The 21,032-nt window shown below is 38.9% G+C and overlaps 1 protein-coding gene across 7 annotated transcripts; it reads left to right on the top strand.

Annotated features, from left to right (window-relative positions):
• Nucleotides 1–4,617: 4,617 nt before the first annotated feature.
• On the top strand, nt 4,618–20,683 carry mtif3 (mitochondrial translational initiation factor 3). Of its 7 annotated transcripts, none has more exons than XM_080197396.1 (7): nt 4,618–4,940; nt 9,055–9,575; nt 12,293–12,447; nt 14,749–14,892; nt 15,931–15,996; nt 17,914–17,965; nt 20,084–20,680. In XM_080197396.1, exons 2-7 carry the CDS (start codon nt 9,056–9,058, stop codon nt 20,134–20,136), a joined length of 990 nt encoding a protein of 329 aa, XP_080053522.1. In that variant the 5' UTR covers nt 4,618–4,940; nt 9,055; the 3' UTR covers nt 20,137–20,680. The 7 variants fall into 7 exon arrangements, with proteins under 7 accessions (XP_080053522.1, XP_080053526.1, XP_080053524.1 ...); XM_080197400.1 differs by lacking the exon at nt 4,618–4,940 and adding an exon at nt 5,044–5,077 and having other exon boundaries at nt 20,084–20,681; XM_080197398.1 differs by lacking the exon at nt 4,618–4,940 and adding an exon at nt 5,167–5,173 and having other exon boundaries at nt 20,084–20,681.
• Nucleotides 20,684–21,032: the final 349 nt, after the last annotated feature.

Genomic DNA, 21,032 nt, shown 5'->3' with positions numbered 1-21,032 from the left:
ATTACTTTTACCTTTACCTCCTTTAAAAAAACAAACAAAGCCACTACCTATCATTCCCATACAGATAATTGTTCGGATGCTTTGTTTTATCCAGTCCGCCCCATTCATTTACTGCTCCTATAAGGTCATCAAAACCCATTCAACTCTGCTTTTAATTTTGGATTAATTAATTTGTTAATTACATCTCTTCTAAAAATTTGTTTTTAACATGTGTCTATATTTATCAAACATTGTTTTCAGGACAGAAAGATGTGGGGTTTAGGTTGATTGGACATGCTAATTGACCCTAGTGTCAGAGGGTTAGCAGGGTAAATATGTGGGATTAAGGGAATTGGGATGGGATTGTGGTCGGTGCAAGCTCAATGAGCCAAATATCCTCCTTCTGCACTGTAGGGATTCTATGATTCCATGAAGTGCCCTCCTTCATTCAGTTTGCAGCCAATCATTTCCACACTTTTAATCTTCAGTATTTTAATCTTAGAAGATAGTGACCTTTGATCACAAGTTTCATTGTTTTATTGCTGCAGATTTTTAAAAACCTGCTGTAAAGATCTGGACATTGTCCCAGTATTAGATGGCACAAAAATCAATCAACACAGGAACCAAGTCACACAAATTTTTTTATCTGCATATTGATTTTACTTCCCAAAGAGAAATGTTAACTAACTTTCCAGCTCATGTTCTATATATATTCAGTCCAATCATTGCTTCTTTTCCCAGATTAAACAATCTTCCCTTGCATTTCCCTTCATTAGGTTTTCTTCTTTGCTGTCACAGAGTAATTAACATATGCAGTTTTTTGCTAAGTTTATATTTGCATCAAGATCCGTCCATTGAATACATTTAACTTCATATAAAATATATGTAGCAGGATAAAAGAACAATGCATATCAAATGGTATAAACAATGCTGGATATCATAATATAAGAACATAAGAACATAAGAAATAGGAGCAGGAGTAGACCATCTAGCCCTTCGAGCCTGCCCCGCCATTCCATAAGATCATGGCTGATCTGTCGCTGCTCAGTTCCACATTCCTGCCCTCCCCCCATAACCCTTAATCCCCTCTCTTATCAAAAACCCATCAACCCGCGTCTTAAAAATATTTAGCGAGGTAGCCTCCACCACTTCAACGGGCTGAGAATTCCAGAGATTCACCACCCTTTGAGTGAAGAAGTTCCTCCTCAACTCCGTTCTAAACCGCCCCCCTTTTATCTTGAGGCTGTGCCCCCTAGTCCTACTATCCTTTCTGAGCGGGAAGAGTCTCTCCACCTCTATCCTATCCATCCCATTCATCATCTTATACGTCTCAATGAGATCTCCCCTCATTCTTCTAAACTCTAACAAGTACAAGCCTAATTTATTCAGCCTCTCCTCATAGCTCAACCCCCTCAACTCTGGTATCAGCCTAGTAAACCTCCTCTGCACTCCCTCCAAGGCCAAAATATCCTTGCGTAAGTACGGCGCCCAAAACTGCACACAGTACTCCAGCTGCGGCCTCACCAATGCCCTATACAGCCGCAGCAAGACCTCCCTACTTTTATATTCAATCCCCCTCGCTATGAAGGTCAGCATCCCATTCGCCTTCCTGACCACCTGCTGCACCTGCAAGCTGGGTTTTTGCGACTCATGCACCAGGACCCCGAGGTCCCTCTGCACCGTCGCCTGCTGCAGTTTTTCGCCATGTAAGTAATAATCCTTCCTACCATTCTTCCTACCAAAGTGGACCACCTCACACTTGCCAACATTAAATTCCATTTGCCAGTTCCTGGCCCATTCGCCCAGCCTATCTAGATCCTTCTGCAGACTCTCCACACCCTCCGCACAATTTGCCGTTCCACCAATCTTGGTGTCATCAGCAAATTTCGACACCCTACACTCGATTCCCTCCTCCAGATCATCTATATAAATGGTAAATAGCTGAGGCCCAGCACCGACCCCTGGGGCACTCCACTAGTCACCATTTCGTATCGTATATAGGAGCACCAAGCTTGATGGAGAATCTATACAGATGGCTTGGAATTAAGCTTTCATACATGGTTGTGTCTATGCAGGACCATAAGACCATAAGACATAAGAGCAGAATGAGGCCACTCAGCCCATCAAGTCTGCCCTGCCATTCAATCATTGATGATATTTTTCTCATCCCCATTCTCCTGACATTTTCCCATAACCCCTGACCCCCTTATTCATCAAGAACCTATCTATCTCTGTCTTAAATACATTCAATGATCTGGCCTCCACAGCCTTCTGCGGCAAAGAGTTCCACACATTCACCACTCTCTGGCTGAAGAAATTCCTCCTCATCTCTGTTTTAAAGGATCGTCCCTTTAGTCTGAGGTTGTGCCCTGTGGTTCTAGTTTTTCCCTACGAGTGGAAACATCCTTTCCATACCCACTCTATCCAGGCCTCGCAATATCCTGTAAGTTTCAATAAGATCCCTCCTCATCCTTCTGAACTACAACAAGTACAGACCCAAAGTGCTCAACTGTTCCTCATACGACAAGCCCTTCATTCCAGCGATCATCCTTGTGAACCTCCTCTGGACCCTTTCCAAGGCTAGCACATCCTTCCTTAGATGTGGGGCCCAAAACTGCTCACAATACTCCAAATGGGGTCTGACCAGAGCCTCATACAGTGTCAGAAGTGCATCCCTGCTCTTGTGTTCTAACCCTCTCAACATGAATGCTAACATTGCATTTGTCTTCTTAACTGCCAAGTGAACCTTAGTTAATCTTAGGAGAAGCTTGAACAATAACTCCCAAGTCACTTTGTGTTTCTGATTTTCTAAGCATTTTCCCATTTAGAAAATAGTCTATGCCTCCATTTCTGTTTCCAAAGTGCATAATCTCACACTTTTCCACATTGAGGCACATCACTAATCACCAGCTGCCACCCTGAAAAAGACCCCTTTGTCCCCACCCTCTGCCAATCAGCCAATCCTCTATCCATGCCAGGATCTTATCCTTAACACTATGAGCACTTAATTTATTTAACAGTTTCCTACGTGCCACTTTGTCAAAAGCCTTCTGGAAATCTAAATAAATCACATCCACTGATTCTCCTTTATCTAACATCCTTGTTACCTCCTCAAAGAACTTCAACAGATTTGTCAGGCACGGCTTCTACTTAACAATATATTGACAAACATTTTTGCCTAACTTTAATAACGAAAATTATAGCTGATGTGTTATGATAGTCTAACCAAAGTAATGGTTGGCACACATCCTGATATACCAGATTGACAACATGCATTGTGTGATAGATATATATATATATAAGCTTCCCCAAATGAATCTCTGGGTAAATGTACTAATCCAATCTGATGGCATCAGTGGTTTGGTTAGATCCTTAGGCTGTGCTCCTTGAGCCATCCCAAGACAAACAGCAGTAATTGTGCCTTCAACATCTATTAGGGAGTAAAATAGCCAGAATTCCCCTTCTTCATTGCCATCCAGCGACCCCTGCTGGAAAGTGCACATGGGCAGCCATCACACACAAATTCCAATATCTTACAAAGTTAGCCTAGATCCTAACTTTTACATTTGATTTTGGTATTAGGGTAAGCATAAGGGTGGGGGTTGGGGGGGATTCTCCCAAAAAAAATTGTGTCAAATTCACGTGAAAACTGGAGTAAATCCCACTTTTTTTTTTAGGTAAAAATAATTAGCGTAACTTTTACCAGTTAAAATACTTAAACATGACAAAGTATAATCCTTAACAACTAGCTGTCTTATTGTCCCAATTTAAATCAATACCCTTCTTCAGAATTAGTTAGCACAAAACCAGTATGCTCACATGGTGCTGCATTTTCAGCCTTTTAATGCTTCTGGACAAAGACCCAGACAGCAGTTTCCAGAGAAGGATATATCCTCAAAACAGCAAAACTTCAGGGAAGTAAGTCTAGTCTCTGGCAGTTCCCATTCTCCAGACTTCAGAGACAGAAGAGGACACCCCTCTCTCTGCAGTTTCCAAAACAGCAACTTGCAGAGAAAGACCAACTCTCATACAGCAGAATCGCCAAAAAAGAGACTTATCTCCTGGCAGCTTCCATTCTCCAACTTCAGTGAGTGGCGTCACATGGCATATGCTGCAGGATCACGAGGCTGGCCAAAGAGGGGAAAAGAGAAGCACTGCTCTCTCTCCCTCAATTCGAAAACAGCACCTAAGCTTGAATATTCTGTGTAAGGCTAACTTCACCCTGTCACATGACTATACCCATCAATCATCCAATCAAGCCCCACTTTGTAAATCCCAGGAGAACACCAAGAACATTTCAGATTAAAACAAACATTCTAGCAATTATACTGCTGCAGTAACAATATAGGATGCTGGTTGTATTCACAATTACAACAGTGGTTGGCACTGCTGCCTCACAGCATCAAAGACCCATGTTCAATTCCAGGTTTGGGTCACTGTGTAGAGTTTGAATGTTCTTTCTGTGTCTGCAGGGGTTTCCGCTGTGTGCTCCATTTTTCACCCACACTTCAAATATGTGCGGGTTAGATTGATTGGCCATGATAAAATGACCCTTAGTGTCAGGAGTACTAGCAGCGTTAGTTTATGGGATAGGGCCTGGGTGGGATTATTGTTGGCGCAGGTTCTGCACGGTAGGGATTCCATGAATCTAAATCTCGCTGAGTGATTCTCAATCACTCAGTGATAGTCAATTTTTCAGTGATTCTCAATTCATCACAGATTCTAAAGCTGGGTAATTCTCAATGTCTCAGAATGATTCTCACTGTGATTCTCAGTATCTTTCAGTCATTCCCAGTCACTCTGTGATGTTCAAACTCTCTGGATCTAAAGCTGACTCATTCTCGGTATCTGTCGGGGATCCTGGATCTCCCGGTGATTCTCAGTCTCCGCCTCCCTCCGGGTTCACGTGCGGCCGCTCCGTCTTCATCGGCGACTCGGAGTCTGTGGCTGGGAGTGAGCGGGTGAGTCTGAGCCGGACACACACAAGGACATCAGCACCGGCCCGGGGCCCGGAGCCTGCGGCCGGGCTGAGAGCGGGAACCCGGGACCGGGGAGCCGGGGCGAGAGTGGGGCCTGGAGCCCGGAGCCGGGAGCCGGGGTGAGAGCGGGGACCTGGGGCCCGGAGCCGGGGTGAGAGCGGGGACCTGGGGCCCGGAGCCGGGGTGAGAGCGGGGACCTGGGGCCCGGAGCCGGGGTGAGAGCGGGGACCTGGGGCCTGGGCCTGGGGTGAGAGCGCGGCCTGGGGCCTGGGCCTGGGGCCCGGGTGAGGACTCTGGCCGGACTGGAGTCGTTCAGCGAGGGTAGGAGGGTCTGGAAAATGATGTTAAACTTTGGGGAGTTGTGTTTTTCTATTACAGACACTGTTTAAACATCTCTCATATGAAACCATTACTTGTCAGAGCGACTGGGACTGGTTTATTAAGTTGAATTTGCAAATTTATTTCGGAGGATATTGTTTACTAACACATTGTTATATTTAGCATTAATTCCCGCCCCCGCCCATTGGTGTCTGTTAAATCAGTGGACTATCAAGTAAACCACTTTCAGAACTTCAGCACAACAGGAATTGGTGGGAATAGACTCAGTGGAGGCCATTTGAAAAACATTCGTTCAACAAGGTCCAACAAACACATCTTGGTTGAAGCAGCAAAGTATGGTTTGCAGGTATTGTTAATGTGGGATTGGTTTGGGTTCTTGGATACAATACTTCAGAGTTAAAGTGTACAAAATGAAAGAAGACATGTCAGAAACATCAGTAAAAGTTTATTATTCGTTATTGTCACAAGTAGGCTTACATCAACACTGAAATGAAGTTACTATGAAAATCCCCTAGACACCACACTCGGGTGCCTTTTCTGCTATACTGAGGGAGATAGCCAAGTTCCGCACACGAGGACAGTCTCGACAGGGATCTTGGGTTCATGTCGCACTATCTGTAAGCCTCGTGACTTGCCTGGGTTTACAAAACATCACTTACCATACTGTCTGGAGACAATACACATCTCTTTAACCTGTGACCAGTGCTCCTTCCACTCACGTTGTCAGCCACTTTAGGACTTGAACAACAGGTTAGGTGTAAAGATTTGCATTCTAATCAGTAATCTGTAAACTGTCTGTGCTTTATATGCTCTGTCTGAGGCCAGAACTCTCACCTAACGAAGGGACAAACCCGAAAGCTAGTAAGTTTATTATCAAATAAATCAGTTGGACTTAAACCTGGTGTTGTCAGACTTTTTACTTATTAAAGATAGGCAAATCATAGTACCAAAATAGGCTGTTCTTCTCATACCCATCTTATATAGCTCAGGGGGACTTGCCTTTGATTAACTGTGTTTAAATGTATTCATGGAAGTTTCTTCATCACAGGACTTGCTCCATACTCCAGCCATTAGTCAGCTGACACATCCATCCTTGTGATGCATTGCTTTCTTACATTAATTGAAAGGTATAAAGAATCATCACCCAAGTGGATGATACTTGACTGTAAGCCAGAAAGCCTCTTTTAATATTTTTATAGCTGGTAAAGAGAAATGTTAAAATATTTTTTAAAAAACCTTTTTTAATATCCTGGTGAGTTTTATTCGGGTTTGCGTACAGCAGTGTCCTGGAGATAGATCTTCAATTCCTGGAGACTCCAGGCCAATCCTGGTGGGTTGGCAATCCTATTTTAGACGCCATAACATGCCTCCATATTGAATTCCTTTTGTTCCAGCTTGTGTTTGCTGCCTATTTCCTTTTAATCTTGGCAAAGCTTGCCAGCTGATTGAAATGCCATGTAAATCTTTCCAAAGCTTGCATGATTTTTTGTTTTTGACCCCTCCAGGCAGCCACTTTAATTTTCCCTTTCAGCACAATTTGTTCATTAGGTTAGCTGCTGACACAAGGGCAAAGTTGCATTGGAAACTGAATAATTATGGAAATGAGCTAACCCAGGAAAGTTGTGTATAATCAGCATACCATCCTTCAGTCTAGCATTCATCCATTTATGACTGAACAGCCATAAAATGTATCTGATTTATATTTGTGTACATCTCAACCTGTCAAACCAAGACCTTGGTGTTCTGATTTAGGACTTCCACATCAATGGGCCAAGTCTTTAGAAGTTCCAAGGCTCTTCACAAAAGCATCAAACAAAATTTTCACTAGGACACAAAGAGCTATGAGGAAAGGTGACCAATAGTTTGCAGGACTGCCTTAAAGGAAGAAAGAGGGAGAGAGCAAGAGCGATTTCTGAATGTGGAACCTAGGCAGCAGAAGGCACAATTGCCAATGATGAAGCAATTAGTATCGAATTCCACAACAGACCTGAATTGGACGAATGCAGAAATCCCAGAAGCTTGTCGGTGTGGAGGAGATTATAGAGATAGAGGGACAAGGCCTTGAAGGTAATTGAAAATGGTGATTGATAATTTTTCCTCATGAGATATCATAGTCTTTTTATTAGCAAACACCTCAATTTTAACATTTATCACCATTTTCAAATACCTTCAAGGTCTTGTCCCTCACTTTCTCTGTAACCTGGGATTTATGCACCTTTATTTAATTGTAATACCATTACATCTGATTTCAGCTTCTTCCTCTCAAACTGCAGGGTAAATTCTATCATATGGTGGTCAATACTTCCTAAAGGTTCCTTCATCTTAAGTTCCCTAATCAAATCTGCCTCATTACACATCACCAAATTCAGAGTTGCCTGTTCCCTAGTAGGCTCTGTCACAAGCTGCTCCAAAAAAAATCTTAGACATTCTACAAATTCCTTTTCTTGGGGTCCACTACCTACCTGATCTTCCCAGTCCACCAGCATATTGAAGTCCCCCATGATTATTGCAATATTGCCTTTTCTATCTCCTGATTTATTTTTTGCCCTACATCCTGACTACTACTAGGGGGCCTGTACATAACTCCCATCAGGGTCTTTTTACCTTTGCAATTCCTCAACTCTATCCACAAAGATTCTATGCCTTCTGATCCTATATCATTTCTTGCTATCAATGTAAGCAATTAGCAAGAGGATTTGAATATAAGAGTAAAGATGTCTTGCTGCAATTGTATGGAGCTTTGGTTTCACTGCACCTTGAGTATTGTGTACAATTTTGATCCCCCTACCTAAGGAAGGATATACTTGCCATAGAGAGTGGTTCACCAGACAATAGGACAGTCCCACCGCCCCAGGAATGAAAGATAAATTGAAGAGATTGAGTATGTAATATCTAGATTTAAGAAGAACAAGAGGTGATCTTATAGGTTACAAAACTCTTAAAAGTGCTAGAAGTTGAGAAAGTCAACCAAGATCTCTTTCTGAATCCAACTAACTGTTGCTATATTATCCATATAATTTACAAATTATAACCTTTTGAAGTTTTATTTTACATCAAATAACATTTAGTTACCTGAATTTTGATTTGCCCTCATCCTTCCTCCTCTTCATCCCCTTTTTTAATAATGGCACCATATTGGCCTATTTCCAATCTACTGCCACTTCCCCTCCCAATCAGTGTTCAAATATTACTCAGTTCTGATGTTGATTAAAAAAAACCAAACATTTATACATCTTCTGCATTCTCAAATAGCTGAATCACCAAGGAAATATTTTGATACGCAGTCACTGTTATAAGCAGATGCAGCAGCCAATTTCTGCACAGTATAATCATTGAGGGGCACAATCAGAACAATTCTGCTTTTCTTTGCATAATGGCAAAGATTTCTACATCCATTTAAGCAAGCATATATAGCCTTGATCTGCAATATTCCACAGCATTTATCTTGTGATCATGTAATTTTTCCCCTTCAAAGTATTTACTTCTTAGAATCTTGGTGAATATATACAAGTTTAGAAAATCCAAAATATTTGTAATTGGAAGTTTTGAAAAGAAGCTCCTTGAGTCTCTGGAATTAAGTTAAATTTACAAATAATATGTGCTATATTGGACATTTTAAACAGGAAAATAAAATGAGGATAGGGTAACACACATCCATTATATAACTTCATTCAAGCAGCAAAAAAAACAGCCACTCAAATCATTCACTAATCCGCAAGCAGTAATAATTCTTTTGTCTGTCTGTATTTTCTTTCAGGATGGCTGCGCATTGCATACGGAAACTTGCTCTCCAAACACTGCAAACTAAAACAGGTTATGCTTGTTGGTATCTTTGTCCTGAGAGTTCAAGACAGTTTACCACTTTTTTGGTACAAACCACAATGAAAGTAATGATACCCCAATCCAGACACATTACACCCTGTCAGAAACCAGGCCTCTGGACTATGCTTGTAAAGAAGTTTACAACAACTGATGTGGGTGAGGGGGAGACTGAGACGGCGCAACACCGAGAGAAAAAGGATCCAAGAGCACGAAGAACATTAGGGAGCATTGGCAGAAAGATTCACCATCGCATCATTCAGGTGATAGATGAAAATGGAGAGAACCTGGGAAATTTGCATAGAGCTGAAGTTATTCGGTTGATGGATGAGCGTGGAGTCAAGGTGGTACCTCTCAGAGAAAATACAGACCCTCCAGTGTATAAACTAATGACAGGAAAACAGATCCATGAAGAACAAATGAAACTCAGAGAAAAACAAAAAAACAAATCTAACACAGGTGAGTGGACGGATAAGTGAGGTATCTTATCTATCAAACTTCTCCTTTTTCAATTAAACCTTTTCCTTCTACCACTCACCTATCAAACAAAAACATTCAAAATATTGTGATTGATTTTTCTTAAAACTAAGACCATCTGGTAATATGTCGACCCATCGGATGAAGCATTATGAATTTGGGATTTTATGGTGATTAGGTCGGGCATTTGGGAGAGGTATTGGCGTAGTGGTAATGTCACTGGAACAGTAATCCACAGACTGAGGTTGGTTCTTTGGGGGCAGGGATTCAAATCTTACCATAGGAGCTGGTGGAATTTAAATCAGTTTTTAAACATCTGAAATTGAAAGCTAGTCTCAGTAATGGTGACCATGAAACTATCATCAATTTCTGTAAAAGCCTGTCTGGTTCACTGGTATCCTTTATGGAAGAAAATTTGTTGTCTTTATCTGGCCTACATGTGACTCCAGATCCACAGCAATGTGGTTGACTACTAACTGCCCTCTGGCTTGCTCACCAATTCAGTCGGGGGTCAGCATCAAATGCTGGCCATGCCAGTAATGTCTATATTCTATGAAAGAATAGATTAAATAAATCAAATATCCAGTGAAACTGTTTAGAGACATGTATGCAGTATTCCCTCTTTCAAACCCCTCATTATCAAAAACAGACTGTGTCTCATTACTGTTTTTGGTTTATTTGCATGATGATCATTATGCTTCAAGAAATATTTGTGTTAAGTGCTTTGAAACATGTGTGATAACATGTCATATAAATGCACATTTTTGAGGAATTTTTTTTTGTTGATTTTTTTTTGGTTTGGGTTTTTGTCAAAAAGTTCTAAATTCTAAAAAAAAACATTTATAGCAATTCATGTGCCTTTTGTTAATTCTCTTTTGTGAGGGTGAAGAAATGTGTTTTGATAATATAATGGGGACAGAGTTTCTGCTTTTGGCACACCCGGCAATTGTGGTGCAGATTGGATTTTCAGTTGCACCTTTTTTCTTTTTGGTGACTTTTCATTTGCATTTCACTGAACTCAATCTGCTGTGAATCAGTACAACTGAGCAGCATTTCAAAATGCACCGTGTGATCAAGCAGAAACTCCAGGCCAGAACATTCAAAGGACTAATTTATATTTCTGGCATATAAGATTTTAAAGGCCTATTTGCCTCTGTATTCTGACAATGGTATTTATAATTCTACCTGTGTATAAAAGATCTGAAGATGAGAAAGCAGGGTATATGGAACTAGCATTACTGATTTTGCAAGATGAATCTGGTGAGGGATAGGGGGCATCATTTTTAAATAAAACACTAGACTACTTTTACCAGCAACTTGATCGCCACAACAGCTTTTCATGACTGTTGCGGTTATCCATTTTGGTAATTGGCTGGATAATGCTAGTTGTCAACCTAGATTTCAAACTCCATCACTGCTGCTTTAAATTAAGTAGTTTATTAAAAATTTAGTATAGCACAAAAAAGCAACTATTCTGTGGACTTTATGCATCAATTAAGACCACAGACTTTGCAACATAGGCACGAGCACAGTGGGGAGCTGTTGCACTCTTTCATTTGTCCAGTCTTAAAATTTCCATACTAAGATCCTTGAAAGCTGGAGGAGAATTAATAAAGAGGGGATATTTTTCAATGATTTGGCTAAAGTAATCTGTTTTTCATATTAGCTCAAAACAATTCCAGGACCATTTCCACTATTAATAATTTTTTAAAAATAAAAACTGTATAATCAACATGATTATTTATATTCATTATAGCAATGCATTGAACAATGATTACATTTCATTTGTTAATTTGTCATTCCTGATGAATTCAAGAAAAAATAATTTGGATAAAGGACAAATTATGTCAAGGAGGTTGTTTCAAACTTTGTTTTAACCGGTCCCTTTTTTAAAAAAAAAGTGCAAAATATTCAGCAATGTTGCAAACTTTCTTGTATAAATTAGCAACAGGTGTACACCTTAAAATGGGTTGACCAATGGACTGTATCTTAGAGTTTGTCTTTGTGCATTAGCTAGGGAACAAAAATGTAAATTGGAAGGGCTTATATGAATAAAGATAAACTTAATTCTCTAGTTTAAAAAAGTAGTAGTTTAGCAAAGATCTCATCAGTACAATATTACAACATTTTTAATGGTGCTTATCTTAATGTTACACATGGGCTTGCTGGATGGAATGAATGAAGTGGTGAAAACTTATGAAATGAAAATTCATGTATGCAAGAATTAAAATTAATATAGAACAGGCAAATGTGATGAAAATTGGAAGAAACAGTGGTGAGAAAGCAGAAGTCAAGATGATCAATAGCTAGAATGGTATTACAATTCCAGTCCAGTAGTGTCTCAAATGTGTTTTTTCAACATCTGGAGTTGTCTGAACACTGGACATTTTTACAATGTGCCATACATCAATTTTAATCATGTAAGATAACAAACTTGACAATTCTGCTAGGCATTGGAGTGGTGCCTGACTAGTTTGCCCCTTTGATGCCAGTCTTTTCCCATGTTCTGATAATCCTTGATCTCACCCCACTCAGCTTGGCCCCTGGCCAAAACCCAAAAGGAAAGATGTGAAGGAGAGGCAAAGGGGTTTAGAGACAGATTTTGAGTTTGAGGTCTATAAGTCTGAAGGCACAAAATTTAACAGAAAGTAGCCAAAAAAAATTATAAAGTTTTCTTAAATCTCCCCTTCTGAATGCAGGACCATGTCAAATCAAGGAGCAGACTTTCTCAGCAGACATTGCAAAGCATGACCTGCAAACAAAAATTAAGCAGATCCAGCAGTGGATTGAGAAGAAGCACCATGTTCGGATTACTGTTAGAAAAGGAACTGTTGTGGACAAAGCAGATAAAATGGTATGGCTTAACAAAGACTAAACAAGCATTGGGTAAATCAGTGTCCAACCCATGTTCTCAACAAAATATTAGGTGATGAAATATAGTCCTAAAAGCTTTTAAATGGAAGCATCCTTCATTTATCAGTGAACCAGTGCCAGACATTTACATAAATGTGACTATTTAAGATACTTTGACATGGTAGTACCATGCAATTGGTTCTTCTCTTGGTGTTACTGTTATGATTTTTTAGTCATTAATAGAACAATATTTTGTAAAGTCCACATTGATCAGTGTATAATTTGCCTATTTTCTTGATGTCATTTGAAAATCAGATGTAGTTAGACATGAGTAATGTTCCATAGTAATGGGTGCATGACATGAACATTTGTCTTGAGTATTAGTGTATCTTACTTCACTGAAATTAAAAAGTCTCTTGTATGATGGGTGGGTGATTTGACAATGTTTGCTTTCAGAAAATAATGCTGTATGAAGGTAGGCAATTTGATCCCCACCTTCCATACATAATTGGGCAAAGTAACACATTTACTGAACTGCATAGCCAACATACCAGTCAAAATGTACATTGACTTCTGTGGAGAGGCCCATATTTGGTGCTTTAGCCATGTGCTGTAGGATAACTTTATATACATTTTCAAATTTGACACTTGGCCTCTTTTAGGTCAAATTTGACACTTGGAGCATAGCCTGACTCTCTGCTTCTGCTGTTGGACTCTAGGGAAAAGGTGAATGAGGGTGTGATGGGAGAGCTAAGAGCCAGAGGCCAGGGCAGAGGAATGACTTTCACTCCCCTACCCCCGCCCTAATGTCAGGTCCCTCAGTATCAGAGGCACAATGTCTGATACTGAGGGATCACCACTGGGAGGTTTTGTGACTCCTATTTCATCTGCCAACACTTAATTGCAGCAGGTTGAAGGATAATGGATATCATCCAATTAACATCTTGCCAGTGGTGGCCAGGAATTGTGTCAGTCACTTAGACCCTCCCTTTTAATCAGGGGAGAGTTAGCTGCCACTGCCAAGAGGCTCTCCTATGATTTAAATGGGCCCAGCTGCAAGTGGTTTGATTAAATTCTGCCCAGTATCTCCTTATAAGGCTCACTGTCATATTTTGTTTAATGTTCCTATGAAAACTGTGAAGTTTTATTAACAAAGGTGCTCTGTTATTACCCTTTTAAATTCAAATCCTGCACTAATAATTTGAGCATATAATACCAATCATTGCTGAACTATAGGTGAGATTACAAGAGCTTTGGAGAGCTACCAACATAGCAGACTACAGAATTTGTGTTGGTGCTTAACTAGTAAGGGAGTTATCCCTGCTTTCTTTTATGGTGTAGTTGAATTCAGGCATCTTAATTTTGAAAAAAACTCAACTGCAGCTGTGATTTGAACTGGTTCACAGGAAACTGCTTCAGTGGTTTCCCCAATCAGCTGCTTATTACTCTTAATGTGGGTGACAAGATAACTTGGCTGATGAGGTAACTTGAGGAAATTCCTTTTTTTTTGGAGAAATCAAATATTTGATCACAAATGCAACAAGTCAACTTTCTACCAAGATTATCTGTTCAATGTGAAGGAAAGGACTATTATTTGGAGAATACAAACCAGTAACCCCTGCCTAATTGTTTTTCTGCAGGAATAATTTTTCACAAGTAGTAAATTACGCTTCCCTTAAGTGTGGTTTTTTGATGCAAAACTCCAAACTTGTTCCTGCTGAGGATATGGTAGCTTGTTGAAATAGGCTTGGTTGAGTTTCCAAATCGAGTAAAGTGGTCAATAATCACTTATATGAACAAATAATCACTTATGAACAGAATCTTTCAGGACTGACTTAGTTGTCATTGATAATTTGCTTTGATATGACCCAAATCAGAGAGCCCAATTTTAGGATGCATTGAAGCTACAATCTTCATTACACTGACTAGCAAAAAAAACATTCCAAATAATGATTGTGTAACATATGGCTTATTTGAGCTTTCCTGCTTGGTTTATGTTATTCTATCATAACTGATGACTTTTTGGAAAATAGAATTGCCAACTCTTGAATTAACATTCTACCACTAGCTATGGCTGTTTTTGCAGCATAATTCTAAATATAGATGAAGGGCCAGATTCCACTGAATAAATGAGAGGTTCATTTAATTACATTTTACATAGATCTTCATCAGATATTGTATCCAGTGTTTTCTCTTTGTGATACCATTAGATTTGGGCAGAATACTAACTTCCACTTTTATTTAAATAACCAGGTACCAATACAGAACAATTTACTTCTAATCTATTGATCTCTTATCTAAGGAAATACTGTTGGAAGAGATAGTTCAGTCCATGCATGACAAAGCTACCTATGTGTCTAAGCCAAAGGTCATTAAAGAAGGGAAAGCAGCTATGTGCATTCTACGTCATATATCTGAAAAAGAACTGAGAGCGTACAAGCAAAAGGTGAGAAGCTGAAGCAGAAGTCTAAAAGTGTTATTGAATTTTGTTCACAAAGCATCTTTTATTTAACAGAAGTTACATTGTTGAGACATTACATGGCAGATCCATGATCAATAAAGTTGATTTGTGTAGCTGTGAGAATAAGGATCAGACTGGCTCTCTCAAATTAAGGTCACTTGGATAAATGGCAGCAAAAATGGTCCAGAAACTATTAATAAATTTACAAACTCTTGACTGAATAACAAAACTATAGTATTTTGTATAAAAATAAACAAGGTACACCAAACTGCCCCATATTACTTCCTAATAGTAGGAAATAAAAGTGAGATTTGAACTTCTTACAAGCTCAAGCAATTAATAGTGGGCTATGAAATTGGAAAAACTGATGTATCCATGGAAGCCTGTACAAAATCTCACTATGCTGAGGCAAATAAACATACTTCATAGCAGTTCACAGTTCAAGGTTTCAGTTGCCTTAATACAATAACTGACATTAATTGGCTACCACTGGTTCAGTCAGCTCAGATTTTTTCTCCAAGAAAGATACTGTGGCCTTTTCAAACATTTCAGTTAAAGTACTCGAGACAGCAGCTGGTTGTTTCTTGGAAGGGATATATCCAGCAAGATGAGACGCAACACTACGCTTAGGACGAGGTCGTTTTTCCTGTCGGAAACAAGATGTGACATGTATAACAAAATTATAATTAATAACGACCTGACAAGGTGGAAGCTTCCCCTTTAATGGGAGATTGGAACTAAGGGACACAGTTTAAAAATATGGCCTATTCCTGCTTTAAATTTGTACGTTCATTCATCAGAACCAAAAGCTTTTTTAACTAAACACTTACAAGAGCCCCATGGGTCACACACAAAAAGACAGGACAAGTCATGTTAAAAATCAATTTTTTCATGATAATTGAAATCCCCAAAATAGTATATATAATTTTGCAGCTCCAAGATTTTACCAGTTGCACACTATTTGTATCTCTGCTATTTCATTTATCTTTCTGAACTTTTGGGCTTGGCATTCTTTTCCCCCAGCAGGGAGCAGTTTCAAAACACAACTGTATTAGTTCAAAGGAAGAGGATTTTAAAGTTGCTAAAAAGGTAAGCATGAGGATTATTACTGGAAATCAGTGAAGGAAGCTCATGAAACTAAAAAAATAAATAAATTAGGTAAATAAACAAGCAAGAAACAAAAATGGATGTGCAAAGACAAATGTGGGCCTACTACAGGTGAAGTCAGAGGAGTTGATAATGGGGACTAACAACTAATAAATACCTTGCGTCTGTCTTCACAGAAGAAGATATTTTAAAAAAACTCAAATACTAAGGAACCAAGTGACTAGCAGGATGAGGAACTGAAAAAATAGTAACTAGGAGTTATTAATAGTACAAGAAAGATTACAGAAAAGTATGTAGAGGGGAAATTAAAGGGACTGAAAATTAAATAAATCCCCAGATCCTGATGATTTACACCCCAAAGTATTGAAAAAGGTGGCTTCAGAGTTGGTGAACGTTGGTGGTCACATTTCAAAAATTCTGGAATGATTCCTGTGGATTATAAAGTAGCAAATGCAACAAAGGAAGAAGAGAGAAAACAGGGAATTTCAGATCTTAGGCTGGGAAAATATCAATCTATTTTAAAAGGATGTGATAATAGATAATAACAAATGCAAAATACTGCAGATGCTGGAATCTGAAACAGAAAATGCTGGAAAATCTCAGCAGGTCTGACAGCATTTGTAGAGAGAGAATAGAGCCAACATTGAGTCTCAACTCCGACAAAAGGTCATCCAGACTCAATGTTGTCTCTATTCTCTCTTCACAGATGCTGTCAGACCTGCTAAGATTTGCTAGTATTTTGTGTTTTTGTTACAAATAACAACAGTATTGGGTAGAGTCAACATGGATTTATGGAAAGGAAGTCCAGCTGGAATTTTTGTGGATCCTACTGGTACAATAGATAAGGGGGGAAATGAGTGAATGTTGCATATTTGGATTTCCAGAAGGCTTTTAATAAGGTTTCACACAAGAGTTTAGTCAAAATTAGAGTGCATGCTTTTCTCAACAGTAAATACTGATGAGAAATATTAATTTAGGACCTCACCCATCTCTTGCGGATCTGCTTATAGATGACATTGTTGATCCTTACTCTCTCCTTTGTCCTCTTATGTATTTGTAGAAGTTCTTTGGATTCTCCTTTGCCTTATCTTCCCAACAATCCCTCATGATTTTTCCTCTTATCTCTACTCCTACACCCCCTATAATCTTTAAAATATTCACTTGCTCGCAGCTGTCTATGCATGTCATGTGCCTCTTTCTTCTTGACCAGGCCTCAATATCCCGAGTCATTCAGGTTTCCCTACTTCTGCCTGCTTTGCCCATCAGTCAGGGTGTAGGGAAAGATCAACTTAGTTCGAGATAGGTTCATTGAAAAGGCTGATGGAAGTAGGGAAGAAGCTGTTGTTGAGCCGGATGGTATGTGACCTCAGAAAAAGGTAGAAGTGTATGTCTGAAGTGGGTGCAGTCATTAATTATGCTGGCTGCTTTTGAGGCAGTGTGAAGTGTAGACAGAGTCAATGAATGGGAGGCTGGTTTATGTGATGGACTGGACTACATTCACGACCTTTTAGTTTCTTGCAGGCTTGGGCATGGCAGGAGCTATGCCAAGGTGTCTTACAATTTTGTTAACCAGTCTTTCCTGTTCCACTAAAATATCTGCTGTACATTTCCAGACTTAGCAACTTTAGCTATGAATAGTAAGCCATGAAAAAAAAGCATTGCCAAGTATCTGACTGTGCCAAGATTAGAGAATTTTGTAAAATTCTCTTAATTATAGATATTGAAGTTAAAAAAACTAATTACACAGTAAAATTAGTTGTCCATGAGCCAAGAACATATATCCACAGCAACTTAGTCCTGTAGTGCTTGTCAGTTACTTTTTGGCATACAATATATTCACATTAAACATAAAGAAAACAAAACTTTTTTCATGAGATACCTTCAACTTCTGTTTTGTAGGATCATGAACAACAGAATGGCGCTCCAAGCTTTGCTACAACACAAATGAATGGTAACATTTTAAGCATCTTGTAATGTTCTTTTTAAACACACCTTGTCTACATTTTCAAAAGAATGATTGTGTCCATGCAGAATGTATTCAGCTACAATCTATCCCAAACAAGGTCCCTACGTATGTACTACATTATAAGAACATAAGAAATAGGAACAGGAGTAGGCCATCTAGCCCTTCGAGCCTGCCCCGCCATTCAATAAGATTATGGCTGATCTGTCGTGGCTCAGTTCCACATTCCCGCCCTCTCCCCATAACCCTTAATCCCCTCGCTTATCAAAAACCCATCAACCCGCGTCTTAAAAATATTTAGTGAGGCAGCCTCCACCACCTCAACAGGCAGAGAATTCGAGATTCACCACCCTTTGAGTGAAGAAGTTCCTCCTCAACTCCGTTCTAAACTGTCCCCCCCTTTATCTTGAGGCTGTGCCCCCTAGTCCTACTGTCCTTTCTGAGCAGGAAGAGTCTCTCCACCTCTATCCTATCCATCCCATTCATCATCTTATACGTCTCAATGAGATCTCCCCTCATTCTTCTAAACTCTAATGAGTACAAGCCTAGTTTATTCAGCCTCTCATAGCTCAAAATGGATCTCAAATTTATAAATTTAATAAATATAACAAAGGTAGATGATGTGGAATTATGTTCAGTAGGTTTTGACCAAGACTTCTTACTAACTTAATTTTTATAATTTGAAGCAAAATAAAGCTTACTTTCATGGAAAACCTCTTCCCACAGCCAAGGTGTTCACAAACAAAATTTCGTTGTTCCTCGTGATACGACAGAATATGGCTATGCAGATTAAATGTGGTTGTGTAAGTTCTCTTACAGTCCTTTCTGGGACATCGGAAGACTTCCCTTTCTTGAGCATGAGTTTTAAGGTGTGCCTCTAAAAATGCTTTGCGTTTGAATTTCCGATTGCACTGGTTGCAAACAAAGTCTTCTAGATAAAATTCAAAAATTACTGATAAAATTACATTCCAATCACACTTACAAATTTTAAACTACCACTTTCAAGCCCTTCTCTGAATCACTACACTAATGAACAAAATGAAATCTACCAAGTACAAAAAAATTAAGTTTGACTAATGTTATAACTATTCCACAGTCATCTGCAGGAGGGTATTTGATCAGTGTAGGTGATAGTTCTACATTTAGTCTTTATCTTGAATCTTATAAAAGCTGAAAAGATTATCAAATTATTTTAATTGGTTCAAAGCTCAAGATGTTACTTTTAGGTTAAATGTTGGCATAATATAATTGAATAATTATTAAATGAATATACAAAGTATTAATAAGTAATGTGGCTCAGTTGCTTAAACGAGGAGCTATTAAGGAAAGATGCAACATTAGTGTTGGAGAGTTAAGGGTTTGATGGGGCAAACATGATCCAACTTTAAGATGAAATACACTGGTTATAGATGTATTTTCTTCAATATGTTATCAAAATACATACTAATCAGCTGAAACAGAAGGGTAAATATAAGTGTCTTAATGTAATAGAACAGACACTTGTCTGGGGCAGTTTTCTTAAAACACTAAAGAAAATGTTAAAATTTTCCCATTGGAAAATGTATAGATGCCAGAATTAACAGATGTGGGCATGAGATAAGATTTAGATGGAAAACAAGTCAAATTGGAATCTGGACGACGTTGCTGTCATCTACATTAATGACATTGAATCTAAAAAGTACTTCCAATGACCTATTTCAAGCATTCATGTTTGTTAAAATAATCATCAATAATTAATTCCAACTGGTTTAACCCACAAGGCTAGATTTTTTTAAAACAAAAAGAATGTCAAAGGGATATTCCAGTATGTTTTAGTCATAGAATCAATTTAATTTCAGTTTAAAAGTTGTCAAGTAGATGCACTGCACAGTCAAGCATAAGGCAGAATTAAACACTTTTTTGTTTCACATATAGCAACAATATACAATTACTTTACAGCTAATCCTCATTCTTGTGGTTACCTTGGTGTTGTTTGCGCTTGTGGCAAAGCAACTCTGTCCATGTTTTCCCAATAAATGAGCAGCATTCCACTTTGCATACATAACCTGCAAAATAATGTGGCATGTCATTTAGTGTTATAATTTCACCTGTTTATTTTCTGTACAGAACTGTCACTGGGGAATAGAGCAGAAGAGAAGAAAGACACAACTCAAGTCTGAAGGGCAAATCGGTTGCATGCCTGATGTCAAAAGCTGCATTTTTTTCAAATGCAACACTTCTATTAATAGCTACTGCCTTTGTGATGGAACAGATTTTGATTTACAATCAATGTTAACAAATCATAGAGAAAGAACATTTCCCTCTGTATAAAAATACAATGAAATCCAAATAAAATATGGCAATGTTGTAAATGCGCCTAGTTTGGGGGCGTTTAAGAGGTCTGTGGACAGGTTTATGGACGAAAAGGGATTGGTTTAGGTTAGTGGGTCATTGTTGTTGTTTTTTTTTTAAAACTGGTCGACGCAACATCGTGGGCCGAAGGGCCTGTTCTGCGCTGTAATGTTCTATGTTCTATGTGATTATATGCACAAAGAAAATGACTCTTGCTGAAGTACTGGTTATTTAAATACTTCTGTTTACCAGCATTTCAACACACTAGTTTATCAAATCTGTCAAGAAACCAATAGATCTGAAGCCAGTTGGGTAATGTGATCCTTAAACTAAACCAATGGTATTTAACCAGCCAGTATAGCATCATGATATACAAAAGTTCTGAAAAACTTGACTTTTTCTGATGTATTAGTCAAATTTTCAAAGTACAATAAAAGGAAACCCACGACATTTCTGGACTACTTTCTCATCTTAACCCAGACTATTTCAATTCTTGCACTTTAAAACACTCATGTACAAGTCCTAATTCCCAATAATTTAAGTAAGTGGTAACATACCTGGGAACTGAGAAGCAAACCCCATTTGCTGTTTACGCACTCTGCTTTCCCAGGATCTCAATTCAATCTTTGAAAGCAGTATGAGAGCTCATTTTAAATTTAAATGATCAAGCAAACGCACCTTATAAAAAGGCAAGTTGGCAAGTCAGTCAAGAGCCATTCTTCTA

Source organism: Carcharhinus amblyrhynchos, chromosome 10, assembly GCF_965287045.1.
Source record: "Carcharhinus amblyrhynchos chromosome 10, sCarAmb.v2.hapA, whole genome shotgun sequence".
NCBI lineage: Eukaryota > Metazoa > Chordata > Chondrichthyes > Carcharhiniformes > Carcharhinidae > Carcharhinus > Carcharhinus amblyrhynchos.
The sequence above is the reverse complement of the archived record's forward strand: the minus strand, read 5'-3'. Positions and strand labels throughout refer to the sequence as shown.

Excerpts from the sequence above, each read along its gene's own strand:
- mtif3 (XM_080197394.1), top strand. Across the intron at positions 9,576-12,292 it reads AAAAAACAAATCTAACACAG|GACCATGTCAAATCAAGGAG; the intron begins GTGAGTGGACGG and ends TTCTGAATGCAG. Across the intron at positions 14,893-15,930 it reads TGAGAGCGTACAAGCAAAAG|CAGGGAGCAGTTTCAAAACA; the intron begins GTGAGAAGCTGA and ends CTTTTCCCCCAG.